This window comes from Kogia breviceps, chromosome 2 (genome assembly GCF_026419965.1).
Source record: "Kogia breviceps isolate mKogBre1 chromosome 2, mKogBre1 haplotype 1, whole genome shotgun sequence".
NCBI lineage: Eukaryota > Metazoa > Chordata > Mammalia > Artiodactyla > Physeteridae > Kogia > Kogia breviceps.
Genome location: NC_081311.1, coordinates 148,377,769 through 148,399,578, shown reverse-complemented (window position 1 = coordinate 148,399,578; position 21,810 = coordinate 148,377,769). Strand labels below are relative to the sequence as shown.

The following is a 21,810-nucleotide window of genomic DNA, read 5'->3' as shown; positions in this document are numbered from 1 at the left end:
GGAAGTGGTTTGGAATGGAGGGCAAGATCTGAAAATGGGTTGTCAGCTGGAGCATTTTATACTGTGTACCTTGCTGCCGTATTCTGTGCTTCTCTTTGATGCCTCCAGGATCTTCAGCTGTTTTTTATCCCTTCCCTTCTAATGTTCTCTAATTCTCATTCCTATTCTACATTCAAGAAACAGCTTCTAGGGTCAGGGCATTGTGATAGGTATTAAGACTATTAAAACATGTATGTGGGTTATTAAAATACATAAGCCAGATTTCTTACACTGCATCTCATATATATTTAAAATGTAAAATGTATCCTCAAAAGCATTTTCTCAGACATTTTTGAACTTTGGAAATTAAGCTTGAAACTGCAACACTATAGACTTACCACAAGATGGTGCCACAGGTATACTGAAAATAAAATTCTCTCCTTATTCCTAATCCCACCACATTTGCTGGAATTTATTAGTGTGTATGGAAAGCAAAGAAATACAAAGAGGTGAGAATGTGGGTGGGCAGGAACATGTTCATCTGACAGACTGTTTTTTGAGCATCTTCTATGCATTAGGTAGAATATATAGGGGAGGTATCAGGGTGTTTGTGTGTATGTGTATGTGTGAGAGAGAGGGAGAGAGGTGGTGGGGGAGGAAGGGGTAGGGGAGATTTTTCTCCAGTTTTCAGGAGTTAAACATACAACTTAAATACCTTAAGTTTCCCCTTGTCTGGAAAAAATTATAGTCCATTTTAAGAGATATTAAATACAAACATAAAGGGTTAATGATACAAACTTAGGTTTGTGTGATAGATGCAGAGATAGGGCTAGAATTCATCAATATAATATCTTTCACTTTTGCTGTAGAAACATATGGTTTAAAATACTTTCTTTTGCTTCATTTTTGTCGAGTCAGTGTGCCACTTATAACTTAACCAAGAAATCTTTTGCAAAATATAAGTACCACGGTGAAGGTATAACAAATCATCGATGTATCAGTGAGTATCAGTGAGTTTCTACCAGTAAGTGCACTAGGTAGATAAAGCATTTCAGTGTGGAGTATGTGGTTTAGATTATTTACAATGCGCTTATTTCCCTAGACCTCTTATAAGTCCATAAAAATCTTTTCATGGAATAATTATTATGTAGCTCATTTATTAGGTAGAGCCCATATAACTGCCTATAGTGTTCCAAGAAGACTCAGAGGGGAAAAGATCTTGGTCAAAATATACCAAATGAGATCATTGAAAATAGAGCATTTGATTTCCTTGGTATAATCCCAGATCCTTTTGAGAGAACACAGGAATTACCTCTTGGAATAATTCAGACCCAATGATGACACAGTAGAAGGAATATATATCTACTTTTCCGACTCGTTGTCTTATCCAGTATTGATCACTGTAAGTTTCTAAGCATTTTGCAAAATCCTAATTTTATTCTTCCAAACAAGAATAGAGTTAGTGCCCCATATCTGTACTCCCCAGGTAAATTCAACTGAGATTTATATTGCAGCGCTTATTGAGGTTGAAATGCTTTATGAATGAGAGAGAATACAGCAATATGGAAATAGGGTGAAGGCTCAAGTTATAACTCCAACCCCCCAAAATGCTTTGAGATAGAGCCTAGCCATTATGGATGGTGTCAGAAATCTAGAACTACCCCTAAGGTCACCTGAAAAAGTCCTTATAGAACGGCTCTGTATTCTGTACATGTGGTTTAAAAGCGTTAAAGAAGGGTGTTGATTATATAAGCCCAGAGCTCTAAGGAATTGATATATAAAGGAGTTTGAATGGAACTTTTTCAGAAACAAAGAATTAAAAGGAGTGCTTGGCCCTATTTTAGTGAAGGGCAGATAATCTTTTGCTTTAAGAATACTTTGGACTATGAACTTTGACATGTATCATATTTATTAAGAGACAAATGTTATTTTACATCAAGTCTTGGTTTTTAGTTCTTAAAAATGTAAGATTTAAAAATTTTAGATTTTAAAATTTAAAGACAATCATGCTAAGTGTTTGGATGGCTGAGTGATTTGAATCATCAAAGGCATGCTTAAAATATAGGTATCTTAGAATAGAAGCGTTATCTATTTTAAGCTTATCTAAGGGAGAAAGGCTTTCAGTAGCTGGCTCAACAGAAACTTAACATTATTGAGTTCAGATTCTCCCTGTGGGATGAGTGTGTTGTCACTGACTACCTTTCTTCATACAGGAGTTCTACTTTCATACTCGGCAGCATCACAGCCAAGGAGGTTGTTGGGCATTGTTCCAAGTTAGGCATCCTCGTACAGTGTTACAACTGACCACGGGATTGGTGTTCATCCTTGGCACTTACGGTTTTTCTGGATCTGGTTCTTAGGCAAGCTGCAAAACATGTTTGCTTTTCTCCTGATTACATGAGGAGTTTGGAGGAACTGGGTGGTCTGGTTATTGTATTTTTTTAGGGGCTGAGTATGGTGGCATTTGCATCACGTTGGCCCACTGCATTTCAAGAGGCCGCCTCTGGTGAGCCTTCCTTGCAACTCAGAGATCTTGGCCTGCAGATTCTGGAAATTTATCTTTTCTTATGTGGACATGATGTAAAAGGTATAAAGAGATGTTAATTTTATTCCTGGGGAGTTACTGACTCTAGATAATCAGTTACTTTTAGAAGTTGCAAGAATTTCATCAAACCACCAGGACACTATTTTGGTTGCTAAAGAAAGAGTTCACCAAATTATGTTGTACTGTCAAAAGAATAAATGCACTTTCCTTCTTCACATGGAACATGACTTTGTGATCATATGCTACATACTAACATTAGAGCCACGTATTCCATTCTACTTTGTACAGTGAATAGGAAGACCATTGTTCTCACAAACACCCCTAGGACTCCTCCCCACTGCAAGTCTGGGTCCCAAAAGGCACTCAAGAAATGCTCTTATTTGGGGGGAGGGTACCTACAGTTTTTAAATTTCTTTAATGAAAGTTGGATATATTTAAGGTGTTCAACATGATGATTGGATATACATTTACATAGTGAAATGATTACTCCAGTCAAGCTAATTAATATATCCATCTCCTCATATAATCACTTCTTTTGTGTGTGGTGATTGAAATCTACTTTCTTAGCAAATTTCTGGTACATCTGACCCTCGAACAACATAAGTCTGAACTGCACGAGTCCACTTACACACAGGTTCTTTTCAATAGTAAATACTACAGTACTAGACAATCTATTGTTGGTTAAGTCTGCAGATACAGAGGAACTGCGGATATGAGGAGCCTCGGATATAGATGAGCTGCAGATAAGGAGGACCGACTATAACTTATATTTGGATTTTCCACTGTGCGGAGGGTCAGTGCCCCTAACCCTGGCATTGTTCAAGGGTCAGTTGTATTCAGTGCAGTATTATTAACTCTAGTCATCATACTGTATGTTAGATATCTACACTTATCCTTCCTACGTAACTGCAACTTTTTATTTTTTGAGTCGATCTCTTAGAAGATGTGAATATTCTGTAGGTCTGAAGTCTTAAGTCCAGTATCAATACTTTGCTGTGTTAATGCTCTTCAATGTACTTCATATAAAAAAGTATTTGTTTGGGAAATATAGGAAAACTCCAGGTAAATACAACATAATAGTCACGTGTCTTAAGAATATATTTTTAAAATGGGTTTTAATGTTATTCAGTTTGAATATAGATGGTAAATAGTGTTACTTTCTTTTTCTATAAGTGATTTTAAAGAACTCGTACACCAAATAGTATATAAAAATAAAATAAGGACCTTTACTTCAAAAGGTGAAGCTTATTTTTTTTTCTTTGTTTCTTACATTCTCACATGTGATGTTTAAAAACCATTGTGGATGTTTTGCTTTGGGATACAATGAGAAGAGGGTGAGATAGCCCAATGTTTTATGCCTCATTCTGAAAACACATTTTTCTTTTAAATATCCTTTTGAAAATTATAAAGTAGGTTGCTAAAAGAAATATTTATGTCAAGTGCCTTTCACATTACTGGGTATAAAGTAGGTAATCAGTGAGTGGTTGATATTTTCATCATTATGTTTTGTTATTTCTTGACACAATAATTCTCGATGCCTTCTTCTTACCTTCCATTGCCGCGCCCTAGTTTTGTCATCTTGCATTATAGCCGCATCTCTGCTGTACTTTATGTCTCAGTTTTAATAGCACCTTCTTTTGTTTTTTTTTTGCCTGTGCTGTTAAAGCAATGCTCATCTCCAGATCTCTTGCCAAGCCAGAGAACACTTGCCAAGGTAAGGTATTATTTTCCAATCCATAACCTTGCAACAGTTTAGGTAAACATTTCTGCAGGTCTATAAACTCTTACCTGTAATTCCCAAAATCCAAGAAGCTCTGCAAATCAGAAGGTTTTGTAATTTATATTGATGGCAAAACCTGACCTGAACTGATGTGTGTGAGGTTAATAATAGTCTTTATCCCATCTAGTCTGAATATGCACATATTTTGCTGCAGAACTGTTAATATGTCTGATTATAGACTTTTGCCCTAGACTTTACTTGAGGCATTATATAATTCACAGTATATGCAGAGTATTATCTTTCTAAAATCTGAAAGCATTTGAATTCTGAAATGCATCTGGCACTAGGGGTTTTAGATAAGGGATTAAGGACCTATAATCAAATATTATAGTTTCATTTTAAAGTTTTATCTTATTACTAGGAAGCTGCATGTATAATAATAATAAGAGTTTTAGGCACACAATCTCTCATGGACTATTTTCTCAAACAAGAAAAGGACAGAAAAAGAGAGAGAGAAGACATGGAGCAATTTCTGAATTAGTGATACCCAATGCCATTTCTCATAATCCATTCAAATTGTTGTCCTAGGAGCTTCCTGAGGCATTAAATGAATGGAATTCAGGCAGCGAAAGTAACCACAAAGGTTTAGTACATTCTCCTATGACGTGGGTGTATGTACATACACCCACACACACATATACACACACACACACATACACACACACACACACACACACACGCTTGTGTGCATCTCCACTCATATATGTCTATAACTATCTTCAAGGAAGGGAATCCAACTAGTGTCCTGTAAGGAGTCAGTTCCACACTGAGGGACATAAGGAGAATACCCACAGGAGTGCCATGTTTAATGTTGCTCCGAAGTGCCGTGTTATGTAAATGTGTTGTGGCATAGTTCTTATTTTTACACAGATGTTTTAGATTGTAGATACTACTAAATGTATTTACACCTAAGAGCTACTAGTATTACTAAAACTATACACAGTCATTTATAGAAGATCATCAAATCAGGAATTATATTTATTGGATCCTGATTAGCTCTGCCTTTAGAGTCTCAATGAGAACCTAAATCCCATTTTAAAAAAATCTGAGTAGAACCTTAAATATGTGCTTTGTCAATGCTGCCTGCTAGGAATTTCTCCCAGATTTTTTGATAAATGTTTTATGTCCCTGTTGCTTTGCACTTTTCATGCACATGTCGAAAACTCTATATTTTGTGATCTCAAATCATTGCTGCTACTTTCTGGGATTTAGCTACCTTGTGCCTTTTTAAGACATCTCAACTGGCTCATGCGTCTTATATTTTAGTAATAAAAGAGGAAGAATGGTGGAAGGTAAAGGTATAAATTTGGGGGTGGCTGGGGTAGGGGTGTATGGATTTATTGAGCTGTAGATTTTCTTAAAAACAGTAAGCAGTGAAAAACTATGTGGTTAAAAATATTCTCTACCTTGTCCGTCTATTTTCTTGTTACACAAAATAAATACATTTAAATTTTTATTGTTTAGGAATTCATCTTAGAGTAAAATTGATGGTATTTTGCCCTGGTGCTAGCATAGCCCTGCACATTTTTACTATCATTATTATTTTAATTTAGGGACAGGCACTCACGGGTTAACAGATATCTAACTTGCTCTTTAATGGACATCTGTGTCAAATATATGGAATTTTTTTGTTACAATTGTAATAGCCTCTAGTGATTTCATTTGTCTATAGAAAAGTCCCAGGGACCTATAGCTATTTTGGTTTTTGTAGCTTTTTTGATAGGTCCTTATAACATAGACTACTGATTCCTTCTCTGTATTCTGCTCATTGTTGAAAAGCCAGAGCTATTTTTAACATTTACACAATTTCAATAGACGAGTCTTCATTCCACAAGGTTTGGTGCTAATCTGTGGAGCCTTTCATAATCATATCCTTTTTGTGGTTTGCTTGAATTTGATCACAGTGGCTGATTTCATGCATTGATAATGAAGGCTTAGGTTGCCTGTTTCTCGGCGTAAATCCACCTCAGACTTGTAGGTTGACAGTGCTTCTGGTTTCAGCACGCATGGAGATATAGAATTGAAATTGCTCTGCTTTCTTTACAAATGACTCAGAGTGTGCTTGTCCTTCCCTAAAATGTTGCCAGCGTGTAAAGGATTTTCAATGAGCAGTGCAACAAGCCAGCATCTGGGAAGGTTTGGAGCTGCACTGACATAGCGTGGTACTGTCACACAGATAATCAGGGCTGGAGCCAAGTCTCCATAGCCCCCGGCATTACACTGGCCACATCCTGGAAGTTTTGTTTATCCAACTTGGTTGCCTTTGAAGCCGGTGAAAGCCCTGCCAGGATGTGGAGTGGACTTCCTAGCAGAGGTGAGCATTTTTATTCTAAAACTTGGACACCGGGATCTGGGGTGTCAGGAGCAGATTCTTTCGAATGCTGTGTTGAATCCTGTGGAGTTATCAATTGTATTTATCACGTTGTACTGACAGATCCGAAGGGGCAACAGTGAAGAGCAAAATATATGATTCTTTAATTTTGGGGGGGAAGTAACTCCTTAAATGGATGTAATAGCATTCTTTTCATTCTGTGCTAGCTGTTTGCCGAGGACATCTTACCAGTAGGTGACTTCCTTTGCATTTTAAACATTCAGAACAAGTCAGTGATATTATGTTATTTGCTATCATTACTAAAAGTAGGCAATTAGCAGTGTTATTATGTGCTTCAGGTATATAAAAAAGGCTATGAACTAAATGTACTTTGTAGAATCTCTGATGTGAAAAATATATAGCAGGAAACAACTGATGTTTATGAGATAACTAAGAAAGTAAGTGAAATAGATTACATACTGGAGTTGATACCTTGTTAAGCTTGACATTATTAATAATTAAAAGTTATTACCTGTCATGCACTGGACAGCCTACAGTAATTGATTTCCAGAGATGGTATCCTAAAAGAGAGGAGGATAAAATTAGAAGCATTTCTTCATACGGCATGTTTTAATTAGATGTGACGTTTTAAATGTAGTAGATTTTATCATTTAAATGTAAATAAAATACTGACACTTATCTGGGGAGTTAAACAACTAGATCATCATGCCCAGACAGGTCTGATGTGGCTTTATAAGCATAGAGTATTTGAAAGCCAGCCTGATAAGGGCAGACTCAAAGTTAGCTTCCAAGTAGATGGAGTCCTTTGTTAGGCTCTTCTAAACTCTAATTCCTACGTGATGAGAAGCTGTTTCTAAAGAAGAAAGGACTGCGAGAGTTATGATGTATTCAATAACAGTATGCTTATTAAGTGCCTGTTTGGTATGTTATGTCTGCAGAGAAGTCTATTTTTATTTGATTGGAAGCTAGCGTGGCACATGGGGTATGTATATATATATATGTGTGTCCAGTGTGTGTGTGCGTATGTATGTATATGTGTTTTCCTGCTAAATTTATTTGAGGCAGCTGTTTTATAGCTTTCAGCTCTAAAGTTATAGATAAGTGTGTATGGGTTTGACAGAAGATTCGAGAACCCTGCTTACTGCCAGTACATGTAAAGCTTGGCTAAGCAGATGCATCAGGAGCAGACCATTTGTGTTCGCCAATCTGTCTCAGCAAGTCCCAGGGCCACTATCTTGCTAGAAGCCACTGTGTGCTTTTGAAAGCATGAAATTAGTTTTATACTAAGCACATGGTTTCTCATTTAGCAGCTCTTTTATGGTAATGGTCAATTTATGGTTCACTACCATGATTTCGGTGTTCTGTCAAAGCTGATAGCTTCTGCTAAGGTGTCTCTATGAGATAAATGTTTAAAAGGCAGAAGGAGGGGGAGGACCTAATTAGACCCTCAAGAAGAGACTCTTAGCTTCAACCCAGTCTACCTTTCTGAATGCACTGTCATTTCTCTAAAGTTCCTTTATGCTGTTTGATCCAGGACCAACAGATTTAAAGTTGCTAACATTTACCACTTTGGATATTACTTGACCTGTGACATCAAAATAACTGTGTTCCAAAATGTAAAGTATTTGTTCAATCTTTTTGCAATGCATTTGTAGAAAACCACTCTATTAGTGCTGACCATATTGTGTAATGCATCATTAGGCTTATCTTCTTGTTTGTTAATACATCCTAGAGCACGGTGGGAGAGAGTGTAAGGCTTTTATATATTTTATAGTTGATATAAAGCACCCATACCTCATTATACATATATGTGCTATGAGGAAGTTTAGTTAAGGAATGAAATTAAATAGTCTGAAGGTACATTAAAAATGTTTTTAAATGTCTTCTTTCATACAACTGCCTCATCTTGAAAAGTAAAAGCTCTCAAATGCTACAATTATAGAAATATTAAAAGTAGTTTTTGTTTCCACAGAGTGATAATAGATGAAATGTATATGCAAATGTGGTGAGAATGTGTTACTTAGCCTTTTCTTTCCATCAGAAAATAACCCTTGTTGAAAGTTTTGCCAGTCATAACGCATTTTGAAGTAGAGGTGATCAAAATTAACTCCCAAGACATTTAATGAAATATTTATTCTTATGTTTATTCTTTGCATGGCGGAAATAAATCTATACATGTGGATTAGGGAGCACGTTGAAATGGTGCTATTATACTTTTTCTTTCATATGGCTTTGACAGTGGAACTGAAAACACTTCTGAAATCTTGAATTTCATGATTTTTTTTCTTGTTAATCCTTGGATCGTTGCCTAGGTTAAGCAATTTCGCATGATTAAGGATTCAAGATAAAATGCTGTTTATTGAAATGCGGGGATATCTTATGTGCCATTATAATTAGAAGATTTTCTGTTTTTAGATGAAGCATAATTTTAAACAACTTATTTTTCTTCTGTCCCTTTGAGAATGTCATGTCACAAGTCATCATCAGATGGTTAGGGGTATTTCATTTTAGATTTTGACTTACAAATAAGTATCTTATACTTCTTACTTCCCCAAAGCCCATGAAACAAATTGGGTTTGTAAGTTGAGAATTAGAAGGTTGGAAGGGCATTGAGATTTTTTCTCTTTGAAATTCCTGATGATGTAATGTGTTTAGTAAATGAAAACTTTAAAAAAGTTTTAGAATGTCAGAATTCTCTTAGAATAGTGAAACTTGTCATATTAAATAGATCATGGAAAATTCACTAGAGGAAGTGAAGGATAATTTAGCATATCTGCCTGAAGTCTTAGTAGCAATTTCTCTTTCACAAGAAGTAGGATTTAGAAAGTTTTCATGAGGATGTGAGATTCTCGTGAATCTCAGTGATGTACCTGCATCTGTTCACTTTTATATCAAGAGATAGCAATCTATAGTTTCCTTCAGCAGATTTTAAAAATGATTATTTATGAAATATAGCAGATATAGTAAGCCTGCTTTAGTTGAGAAACATGATTACAAAAATCAAAGTACTCTCCAAGTTCATTGAGCTTTCCCATTGTATACATTCTGTAATTGGTTTGGACTCTCTGTATACTCTATTGTTTATTTTGAGGTATGTTGCTGTGGTGATGAATACTTTTTAATATAAGTATGTCCCATTAAATATTTGGGACATTATTGCGCTAAAAATTATTCATTGTTTAGCTGAAATTCAAATTTGAGTTAGTGTCCTGTATTTAATATGTGAACCCTACCTAGTTTCTATATAAGAAATTGAGTCTCTAATTATTACCTAGAAAATCAGGTCCACCAAAGCTAAAATGGAGGCTTCACTTTTCTGTAAAAGCAGTCAATTTCTACTGTTCGAGTTTATGCCAGGAAACTCCTATGATAAGAAAGTTTCCATTTGAGAAACTTAAAATGGCATAAAAAATAGGATTGATAGAGCAGAAACCATGAGTAAGGATATGAGAGCCTCCTTGTAATTACTGAGATAAAATAATAAAGGTGGCACATTAAATAATAGCTGTCAGTAACATTTTAAATAAATCATGAGAATTGTACAATTAATTTCCGTTATAACCCCTTGCCAACTAGAACATTTTCAGGATTTTTCCCCCTCAGTAGGTTTGAGATGCTTATAAATTAATTTTGTTTTGTTGTAGTTAAGATGCATAATGAGAAGTCCCTCCCTCAATGCCACCTCCCCCCTCCATCTGGATTTTATTCAATATTCATTACCCTTTTGATTTTAGGACTCATTTTTTGACTGCCATTTCCTAGGTTTCTCAGGGAGGCAGAGTAACTTGCAAACTTGACTTAGAAGGATGCTTGGATTATTCAGTGTAACACAGCTGAGTAAAACAGAATGGAGATTACATTTATTGTGCACCTACTGTATGCCTCATAAGTATCAAACTATTTATAGACAGGTTTTTATTGAATTCTTATTAAAACTTTATACTATATTTACATAATACCCATTGTACAGATGCTAAGCTATTTATCAAAAACCCTGTTCCCAGCCTTGAGTTACTCTTTCTTGGCTCTGAATGTCACTCCTACACAGGAGAATAAAGGCTCATCTTCCTTCATCTCACCTAAGGTTGTCCTGTAAAATTCTCTTCGCTCACTTAGCCTTCTCCATTACCTTTCTTCTCTCTTTTCACTTCTTAATATCTCCCTCCCCCCACCACTGTTTTTGTAAATATCCCCAACAGGAGGGACTAGAGATCAGCATATAATCTGATTCTCAAGATGAGAGAAAACGTGTAGAACTGAGTCACATATCCTGTAACAGAATTTTGCGTTAGGCTGCCTTGCAGATGATTAGGCAGCAGGGTAGAGGTAATGTCTGGAGTAGTTTCTTCAAGATACCCTTTTAGTACCCAGTCTAAAATGCCACCTCAGTTCTCCCTCTTTCAGTCACGTGACATGTCAGACCAGGAAACCTATTTTGAGCCCAAATGGATCAGTTGAGCGTGAGGGCAATTAACCCAAGTTTTAGAAATGGATTAACTCTGCTAGCCCAATAAAGAACTGTTTAGTAAATCACATCTTCTTTCCGTTAAATGGTAACTCCCTTGCCCCTATGATCTAGTTAATTTCTCAATGTCTGTTGTCCTAGGACAAACTATAATTTACTTCCAATTTTTTCATGTGTATTAATGGTATACCGCTATTTCACTCTGATTATTTTGGATCTCAAAATATATATTTTTTTGCTTCCCATCATCAATCTGTTTCCTACTTTTGCCTGGTCATAAATGTTACTGTATTATGCATTACTTCTAATTGTTTCAAATAATATTGGTGGTCTTTGTCTGGTATCTAAATTGTACTCTGTGGGAAAAGATTCTGATTCCTCCTTACCTTAAATAGCACTCTAGTCTCCATATCAGCTCCAATGTCCTCCTACTTATAGCAATCCTATCTGGCTGCGTGGTCTGTTTGTTATGGCAAAATACCAATGTGAATCCATAATCTAACTTTCTTCACTAAATATCTTCAAAAAACATTTTTTTCTTTTAAATTGTTCTCAAACTTTTAGAAAAGGCCCTGGTGGGTGAGTAAAAGTTGCTAGTAGTTTGACAGACTCCAATTCTCTTAATTTCCTAAAAGGTGATACTATTCAATAGCTATATTTTCTTGGCAAATGGCAATTGAATAATAAATAGATGCCTCCCGCAGGGAATGCCTATTCTGTCAGAGTGAGGAGACTTCTGTCTTATTCCATCCAGGGAGTCTGCAACACCACTGGGGCATTTAGCGGAACATGTTTTTGCTGACATTTCAAAATTGGTGTGTGAATTTCACTTGGAGATCTATGGTAATTCTAGTTCTATATTTTTCTCTGATTCATTCTTTGGTAGTGTTGATTTTTTAGAATATGATAGAGGAGATGGCTTTATATTCAGAAACCTTCTGTTTCTTCCAGAAAGTCAAGGTGGTATTTCTTTACTCAAGTTTTTTTTTTTTTTTTGAGGGGGGTGTGGGTTCTGGAAAGGGGAGCCTGAATTTTGAAGCAATTTCAAAATATTCAGGAGGAAGCAAATTCAGAAATGAATCTACAGGGACTAATTTTTCTGGTATTTGTCTACATTTTATGTATTTTTACTATTGTATAATGGGTAATACTGCATTCATAATAAGTTAGTTGACTCTTGCTTAACTGGAGCTTTTAGATTTTGTACACTTTAGGTACACAAAATTTTTATGTAGATTAAGGGGAACAAGCAGTGGATGTCACTCTGTGTACACAGTAGTTAGCAATCCTATAATGGGACTTCCCTGGTGGCACAGTGGTTGAGAGTCCGCCTGCCGATGCAGCGGACACGGGTTCATGCCCTAGTCCGGGAAGATCCCACATGCCGTGGAGCGGCTGGGCCCATGAGCCATGGCTGCTGAGCCTGATCTTCCGGAGCCTGTGCTCCGCAACAGGAGAGGCCACAACAATGAGAGGCCCGCGTACCGCAAAAAAAAAAAAAAAAAAAAAAAAGAAATCCTATAATGGGTTATGAATCATGCTTTAAAGAAAAAATACAGATGGCTTGGAAATGATTTCTAACAGTCGTTTCTTGCTTCAGAACCTTTATATGTATATACTCATTTAATCCTTATAACAACCCTATAAGTAAGTACTATTATACCTGTTTACAAGTAGGGAAACTGAAGTATGGAGAGGTTAGGTAACCTGCCCAAAGTGAGGCAGGTAACTCAGCTGGGATTTGAATCCAGGCAGTTGGGCTCCAGAATCCATGCTTTTAACTACTGCCCTAGATTAGCTTTCTGTAGGACATTTAACAAAATCTTTCTTGATATTATTTTGTGAACAAAAGAGAAAACTGTTGACTGAGTGATAGTGTACTTTAGTGGATTTGTAACTGGTTGAATGCCTAGACCCAAGTTACCTGGCCAATATTAACCTAAAGTGAAGCTCCAGGACTCTGCAATGACTTGGTGAAAACATTGATGACCTGGTCTTTAAATGTATAGATGATATAAAGCTGAGATAATAAATACATAGGAAAATAATACAATTATAAATCTTGATACCAAGGCCACATCCTATACCAAATAAATTAGAATCTCTGAATGCAACCCAGAAATCAATATTTTTAAAGCTCCCAAGGTGATTCTAATATGCTGCCCCAGTTAGAACCATTGTTTTAAAAAGATGGACAAGCTCCAACATGGTCAATTTCAACTACAGTACATGGAAGAGGGAGTGAGAAAAGATGTAGGAGATGTAAACTCATGTATGGGTCAAAACCATGATATGATTTATCCCCCACAATCTTAAATGGTATCTTAGGTGGAATTAGAAGAATTAGAATATCTGTAACAATGAAGTTTGTTCAATGGTCAGAGCATGCCTGGAGCTGGAGAAATGCAGAGAGCTTAGGTGCTTTCATTCGAGAGTGACCACCATGCCCAAGGTGCACTGAATACTTTATTAAGGAGAAGAGATCATTAGAGGATTTATTATATTAGAACATTTGAATTATAGTTCTTTAATAAAGCTTTCAGGTAAAATTAAGATGAGTGAATGGCTTTTCAGGAAGGAAGATTTTCACTTGAACTTCCCAGTAGAGCTGTCTGAATATGAAGGAATTCCTTTTGGGGATGTAGGGTATGTCCTTCAATGGTGGTATTCAAGCAAAAGGCAGAATGTGACTTAGGTGTGTGATAAATGAGGATAAGGATGGCGTGGATGGTTAACGTAGATGATCTTCCAGCTTCAGACTGTATAATTCAATGAGCATGTTAAATTAATCAGGTGATATAAGTGACCATTTGTTCATTACATTAGTTCTGCATCTAGGAGAAGCAGAAGAGCACAGTGATTATGGGAGGAGTTCCTGTGAGGTTCAAAGCCTAGTTCCATCACAACTTAGTTGCATGACCACAGGCAAATTGTTTCACTTTCTAAATCTCAGTTTCCTCGTCTGTAAAACAAGAATAATAATAGACTCCACTGCATAGATTTGTTGTAAAGATTGAGTGAGAATAAAGTGTATAAAGTTCTTTGCATGGCAAGTTGAGGAAAAATAGGAGGAATATGATATAATCAGAAGTTATCACAGGAAAAGCTTAAAGGTTGCTAGTGATGACTTTATGGTTTGGCATGTGGTAACTACTCAATAAGTGTAGCCCATTATTATTTACAAATTATTCCTTCTTCTATTATAGCTGTCTTCTAGTAAAAATTAGGGTCTGAGAGATAAAACCTACAGCAGGTAAGTATTGGTGGAAGGCATGGGGCTGGAGCAGAGGAGACCCAAATGGAATGACACAGCATGGAAGGCTTTGGGTAGGTGGAGGACACATAAAGAATTGGGTCTAGGAGGGAAAGGAAGGGAGATTGTGAAAGGGGATGGGAGAACTTTACTGCTTATAACTCTTCATCCATTTTCATCTATTATTTCATTTGATGCTTACCATAACCCTGAGAGGTAGATAGCGAAAGTAGCATTTGCTTATTGTACTGATAATAAATCAGCATCAACAAAAGGGTTAGTGACTTGCTAAAGAGAACAGAACTGAAAGTCAAACTTAGACCTTTGAACTCTTCACTCCACAGCTTCTGTACATCACACCAGCTTCTTCTGCCTAGTTCTGTGCGCAGCCCAGCTTGGATGTTTACATTTTAGTGAGGACTCACCAGTTGACTACAACCAATGCAATGAAGTTTGGAAATTAAGGGAATGTGATCAGTGAGTTGAATTTAGTCCAAGGATAAAGTTTTAAAGCTTTCCTGTTGGTTGGAAGACAGCTTCTAAAGGTTAGAATGATAATTAAAAGCTCAAGTAGTAGCCTTACCAGTCAATGATGTTAACATTATTATCACATTTTATAGGATCTGAATACTTAAAGGGCTTTCTGTGTACTATAATTAACTATCCTTAACACACCTCATACTAAAGGGCAAGCTTCTTAAGCATGGTATAACAATCCAACAGTTAATAGGAATCACCGTATATTAAACATTTAATGGTTCAGTGAGTTGGGGGAGGAGGAAGGGTAGGACACTAAAGTTTGTGCTGTGATTTCAGAAGAGCTAAACAGTATCTGCAAAGTGGAGAGAGAAAAGATGTGCTGTGAATTATATTTTAGGCAAATTTGTAAGTCCCCAAAACAAGTATCAAACAAAACAGAGTTTTATAAATTATTCTACATATTCTTCTTTCAATAGATTATAAGCATAGATGAGCCAATTAAAATAATTTTTCAACTAATCAGAACCTTTAATTATTAGCTGTAATTGCCACAATTATGCTTCTTGCTGACCAAGGTACTTTTACTTTTTACTTTTCTTATCACATTTGAATATGTTTATAAAATGTAAAGATAAATTAAATAATTAAGGTATTGATACATTTCAGGAAAAAGCTCTTAACCTAGAGTTAAGCATTTCTATATCCAAATGGTATGCATATTCTATTATTGTACTTATCACAATGCATATTAATTATCATTTTAATATCTTTCTCCTCCACTAGATTGCCTTGAGGGTAGGAACTGTGTCCTAATTTGCTTAAGTATGTGACTGTCAATGCAACACTTGGCACATAGTAAATAATATACTTTAAACATTGACTAAAGGATAGGATACTTGAATACAGTATCTGTGAATTCTTGTGAAGAGCTCTGTAAATTACTTGATATTGCTGCTCATAAAAATATTCATTCTTTAATTAAAATTACAGTGAGATACTCTTTTTCTTACCTCTCAGATGGGCAAGATCAAACTGTATAATATCACAATGAGTTAGCAAGTATGTGAGCAGGGGAGCACTCTTACACGTTGGTGGATGAGGTGTAAATTGGTTCCTGGATTTGCAGGGCAATGGGGCAGTAACTACCAAAACTTGAAATATGCATATCTTTTGACCTAGTAGTTCCACTACCCCAGATCTGGTCAACATATATGTTTGCATATGCATACAAAGATACATAGAGCAATACATTTTCTTGCATATATCTATATACAAATGCATGGAGGATTTTATTGTAACATTATTTGTAATAAGAAAATATAGAAAAAAATACCCAGCAGTAGGTGATAATAATTATGGTTCATCCATGTTGTGTGATATTGTCTTAGCCTGGGTACCATAGAGACTGGCTAGCTTATGAAGAATAGAAATCTATTTCTTACCGTTTTAGAGTTGGGAAGTCTGAGAACAGGGTGACAACAAGGTCGGGTGAGGGCCCTCTTCCAGATCCCAGACTTCTCGTTGTGTCCTCATATGGCGAAAGGGTGAGATCGCTATGGGGTCTCTTTTATAAGAACATGAATCCCACTCATGAGGGCTCTACCCTCATGACCTAAGCACCTCCCAAAGGCCCCACCTTCTAATACCATCACATTGGGCATTAGGATTTCAACATATGAATTTTGGGAGCACACAAACATTCAAACCTTAGCAGATATTATGCAGTGATTCCAAATAAAGTACATCTATCTACCTACTGTATAGCATAGGGAACTATATCTACTCTCCTGGGATAAAACAGAATGGAAAATAATATTTAAAAAAGAATGTATTGGGACTTCCCTGGTGGTCCAGTGGTAAGGAATCTGCCTTGCAATGCAGGGGACACAGGTTCGATCCCTGGTCGGGGAACTAAGACACCACACGCTGCAAGGCAACTAAGCTCGCGCACCTCAACTAGAGAGCCCACTCAACCTGGAGCCTGTGCGCCACAACTATAGAGAGAAAAGCCACCTGCCACAACTAGAGAGAAGCGTGCGCGCCTCAATGAAAGATCCTGCATGCCTCAACAAAGATCCCGAGTGCCACAACTAAGACCCAACGCAGCCAAAAATAAATAAATAAATAATAAATAAATCTTAAAAAAAAATTAGTGTGTATATGTGTATAACTGAGTCACTTTGCTATACAGCAGAAATTAGCATAACATTGTAAATCAACTATACTTCAATTTTTAAAAATTAAATAAAATACAGTACATCTATAAGAATTGATATGGAATAATGTGCAAATATAAGTAAAACAAACAATATGTTTGTAAAAGACATCCGTGTTTGTGTGTTTATATGTGTGTGTACATATATATACATACGGAGAGTGGGGGGGAGGGGGGAGGGAGGGAGGAAGGAAAGGAGGAGTAGGAGCGGAAGAGGAAAAAGAGAGAAAGACCAGGTAAATGATTTCATAGGGGGACTGAGGACTGAATTCAAAGTAGAATTACTTTTGTATGGTTTGAAGTAGACTTTGATTTAACTATTATACCTTTGTACATTTGAATTTTTAAACATATACATAGTTTACTTTAAGTTTTTTATTTATTTTTCCTTTTTTTTTTTTTTTTTTTTTTTTTTTTTTTTTTTTTTTTTTTTTTTGCGGTGTGCGGGCCTCTCAATGTTGTGGCCTCTCCCGTTGTGGAGCACAGGCTCTGGACGCGTAGGCTCAGCGGCCATGTCTCACGGACCCAGCCGCTCCGCAGCATGTGGGATCCTCCCGGACCGGGGCACGAACCCGTGTCCCCTGCATCGGCAGGCGGACTCTCAACCACTGCGCCACCAGGGAAGTCCACGAGTGATTCTTAAAGCTTTAGAAAAACAAACTGAAGAGCTTTTAAAAACACCCCCATGCCAATGATTCTGATTTAATTGATCAGAGCAGAGCCTGGGGATCAGTACTATTTAAAAGCTCCCCAACTGATTCAAAGGTGCAACTGGTACTGGGAAGGCTCCCAGAGCCTTGCACACCTGGCCCTCTACAGCTAGTTTGCCTGCTTTGCCAAAATGCTGCTTCCTGACAGCTCTTCATAGCCACCCTACCGTCCAGTGCAGACCACCATTAGGCACTAATATTTACACAAAGAGGTAATGCCTACTGAGGAAAGAAACTTATCTGGATTAAGATATCTCTCTCTCTCTCTCTCTCTCTCTTATTTTCTCTCGTAAAAATGTTCAGCCTGGGCTTCCCTGGTGGCGCAGTGGTTGAGAATCCGCCTGCCAATGCAGGAGACACGGGTTCGTGCCCCGATCCGGGAAGATCCCACATGCCACGGAGCAACTAAGCCCGTGAGCTATGGCCGCTGGGCCTGCGCGTCCGGAGCCTGTGCTCCGCAGCGGGAGAGGCCACAACAGTGAGAGGCCTGCATACCGCAAAAAAAAAAAAAAAAAAATGTTCAGCCTTTTTAGTTTCAGTATTATCATTCCTATGCTGATTCTTGGGCACTTCTTTAAACTTATTAAAAGCTGTCTAGTGTGGAAAGTTTGTAAGGCATCTTTCCATGCTCTGTTTCTGCTGTAATTTTTATGAGAAAGAGAAAGATGAATATTTATAGAATATTAGCATAGGTCAGCAGGGATTGTGTCCAGTTAGGTCAGCCAATTAGAGCACGGGCCTAGTGAGACTAATACCATGGCTTTCCTGTTGTCTAGTTGACTACCTCTTTTGTGCAAAACGGGAACAGTATTAGCCAGGTCTGAACATTACAGCTTGAAAGCCAACGTATGCATGTTTTCTTGAAGAAATGGATGTATTTTGGTTTCCTAAATGTGTATTTCTAAAAACTTAATTTATTTTAAATAATGATTTCCGTGATGAAGTCTGAGTTACATTTTTACAGTAAAAAGAAAAAATGTTCCAGTAGACTGAGTTATAAATGTTGGTGCCTTAGGACATGTTGGTCATTGTGAAAAACCATGGTGTGGCAGGGATTCTTTCAAACTTAATTACACATTTGAATTTATGTTGCTTTTCTTTTATCTTGTTACCATCCTGTCTCTTTCTCTTTGTAGCATAAGATTGTTTCTATTACTCCACACCAAACCTCCTGTCTATAAGTTACTTTCCTAACCATTCATTTATTCATTCAGATGTTTATTCAATAGTATTTATTAAGCATAAATTTTGTTCTAAATTCTCTTATCGGTATAGAAGCTGTACCCAGTTGACAAATGAACTGTGGATTTGTAAGTTAATTAGCAACTTTGAAGCATTTTTGTATTAAATTTAATATTTTAAATTAGGTCTATGCTTGCAAGTCAGCTAAGCACTGAGGGGGTGGAGGAGTGGGGAGGAGAATGTCAGAAGAATAATGCACAATTTCCACAGGAAGAAGCAAAATTTAAACTAGTAATAGAAAGTAAAGAAAAGGGACAGGAAAGTAGAGCCCCCAAAGTCAAGGTATACGTATACTGAAATGTTTCTATTATGGTGAGATCAGTTTTTAACTCCTTTTCCAGCATTAAATTGCATGGAAGAAAGTCCTCTTGGGGACTAGGAGAGTAAGGGAAGAGGCTGTTTAAAGTTCCTTATAGGTGATGGTTATGTGATATATCATCAAAATGGAACCCTTTTAAGAGTTATGAATGATTAAGCCAGGACCCAGGCATAAACTTGGGTTGCCTCATACTGGGATGTGTGGTCACTCTCATTAAGGGTGTGGCCAAACTTAGAATTTTCCCAGTGCAACTGTTAAATAGATGGAACAAGAATCCAGATATAGTTAGATTCAACAATTTAGAATTAACAATTGAATCAGTCTTAGCCTTGGAACACTTCACTATTCAATTGCCTGCCTTCCTGATTGCCAATAGTTATGTGACTCTTGGAATATTTGGGAAATTGGTGAAAACGAGTTTTCATATAAGCACAATGCAACTTGGAAAACAAGAATTAAGTTGGGTAAGGAGCTGTACTAGTTAATAAGATATTTCTTGAAAATGTAAGGCTTATCCTCTTGGTTTTTATTCAGATTTTGTCCCTATATTCTTGAAAAAGGTTGACAACTGTTTACATATTTCATTTTTTAAGACCATTTTGCACTCTTAAGATTATTTTCCCATGGAATCTCCAACTGGGTCCACCTCCAGCTGTCTCAAACTGCCTTTAATCACCAGGAAAGTTCTGTTGATTGTCAGTGATGTTTGCTTGATTAATTCAGTTCTAGCTATGTTGTCTTTTTACCTGTGTCTTTCAGCATGTCCTAGAAAATTAAATGTTTCCTTTTGGGATTTTCTGCAAACTTGAACTAAAAAGAAAGTTAATCCCCCCTCCTTTTTTTTTTTGTAGAGAAGACTATTCTCATTAGTTTTCTTGAATCCAGTTTTGACTCCAGTGTATATATATTATATGAACTAAAAAATTTTTTGAAGTCATGTTTTAACTCCACTATGTTTTTAGAATTTAGCTATTCGCTGTCTGATACTTTTAAAGTATTAACTACTTGAATATTTTTAGAAGACATTGTGTTAGATTTAAGAAAAATTTAAAAACTATTTGTGCTGCCCTTGTTTTAATAATTTTCAATAGTTTTCTAACTTGATCTTTTATCAAGAATTCATAATGGGCTTTAAAATTATAAATACATAAAATGACATGACGGTTTTTGAAGAGTGCATCTCAGCTGATTTCTATCACTCATACATTGTTTTTTTTGATTGATTGATTGATTGATTTTTAACATCTTTATTGGAGTATAACTGTTTTACAATGGTATGTTAGTTTCTGCTTTACAACAAAGTGAATCAGTTACACGTATACATATGTTCCCATATCTCTTCCCTCTTGCATCACCCTCCCTCCCACCCTCCCTTTCCCACCCCTCAAGGTGGTCACAAAGCACAGAGGTGAACTCCCTGTGCTATGTGGCAGCTTCCCACTAGCTATCTAATTTACATTTGGTAGTGTATATATGTCCATGCCACTCTCTCACTTCGTCACAGCTTACCCTTCCCCCTCCCCATATCCTCAAGTCCATGCTCTAGTAGGTCTGTGTTTTATTCCCATCCTACCACTAATCTCTTCATGACATATTTTTTTCTTAGATTCCATATATATGTGTTAGCATACGGTATTTGTTTTTCTCCTTCTGACTCACTTCACTCTGTATGACAGACTCCAGGTCTATCCACCTCATTACAAATAACTCAGTTTCATTTCTTTTTATGGCTGAGTAATATTCCATTGTATATATGTGCCACATCTTCTTTATCCATTCATCTGTTGATGGACACTTAGGTTGCTTCCATGCCTGGCTATCGTAAATAGGGCTGCAATGAACATTTTGGTACATGACTCTTTTTGAATTATGGTTTTCTCAGGGTATATGCCCAGTAGTGGGATTGCTGGGTTGTATGGTAGTTCTATTTATAGTTTTTTAAGGAACCTCCATACTGTTCTCCATAGTGGCTGTACCAATTCACATTCCCACCAGCAGTGCAAGAGTGTTCCCTTTTCTCCACACCCTCTCCAGCATTTATTGTTTCTAGAGTTTTTGATGATGACCATTCTGACCGGTGTGAGATGATATCTCATTGTAGTTTTGATTTGCATTTCTCTAATGATTAATGATGTTGAGCATTCTTTCATGTGTTTGTTGGCAATCTGTATATCTTCTTTGGAGAAATGTCTATTTAATTCTTCTGCCCATTTTTGGATTGGGTTGTTTGTTTTTTTGTTATTGAGCTGCATGAATTGCTTATAAATTTTGGATATTAATCCTTTGTCAGTTGCTTCATTTGTAAATATTTTCTCCCATTCTGAGGGTTGTCTTTTGGTCTTGTTTATGGTATCCATTGCTGTGCAAAAGCTTTTAAGTTTCATTAGGTCCCATTTGTTTATTTTTGTTTTTATTTCCATTTCTCTAGGAGATGGGTCAAAAAGGATCTTCCTGTGATTTATGTCATAGAGTGTTCTGCCTATGTTTTCC

The 21,810-nt window shown here is 36.7% G+C and overlaps 1 protein-coding gene across 8 annotated transcripts in view; it reads left to right on the top strand.

Moving 5' to 3' along the window:
• ZNF385B (zinc finger protein 385B) overlaps nucleotides 1-21,810 on the top strand; it is a 436,659-nt gene that overhangs the window by 125,374 nt on the left and 289,475 nt on the right. The window contains exon 1 of one of the 8 annotated variants that reach the window (XM_067026410.1): nucleotides 6,429-6,618. The exons of 5 other annotated variants lie outside the window; for them this stretch is intronic. In XM_067026410.1, coding sequence (XP_066882511.1) covers nucleotides 6,594-6,618 — 25 coding nt within the window. In that variant the 5' untranslated portion in view covers nucleotides 6,429-6,593. Of the gene's footprint in view, nucleotides 1-6,428; nucleotides 6,619-7,306; nucleotides 7,619-21,810 lie in introns of those variants that run through there. 2 more of the 8 variants (XM_067026408.1, XM_067026406.1) reach the window with 2 other exon arrangements.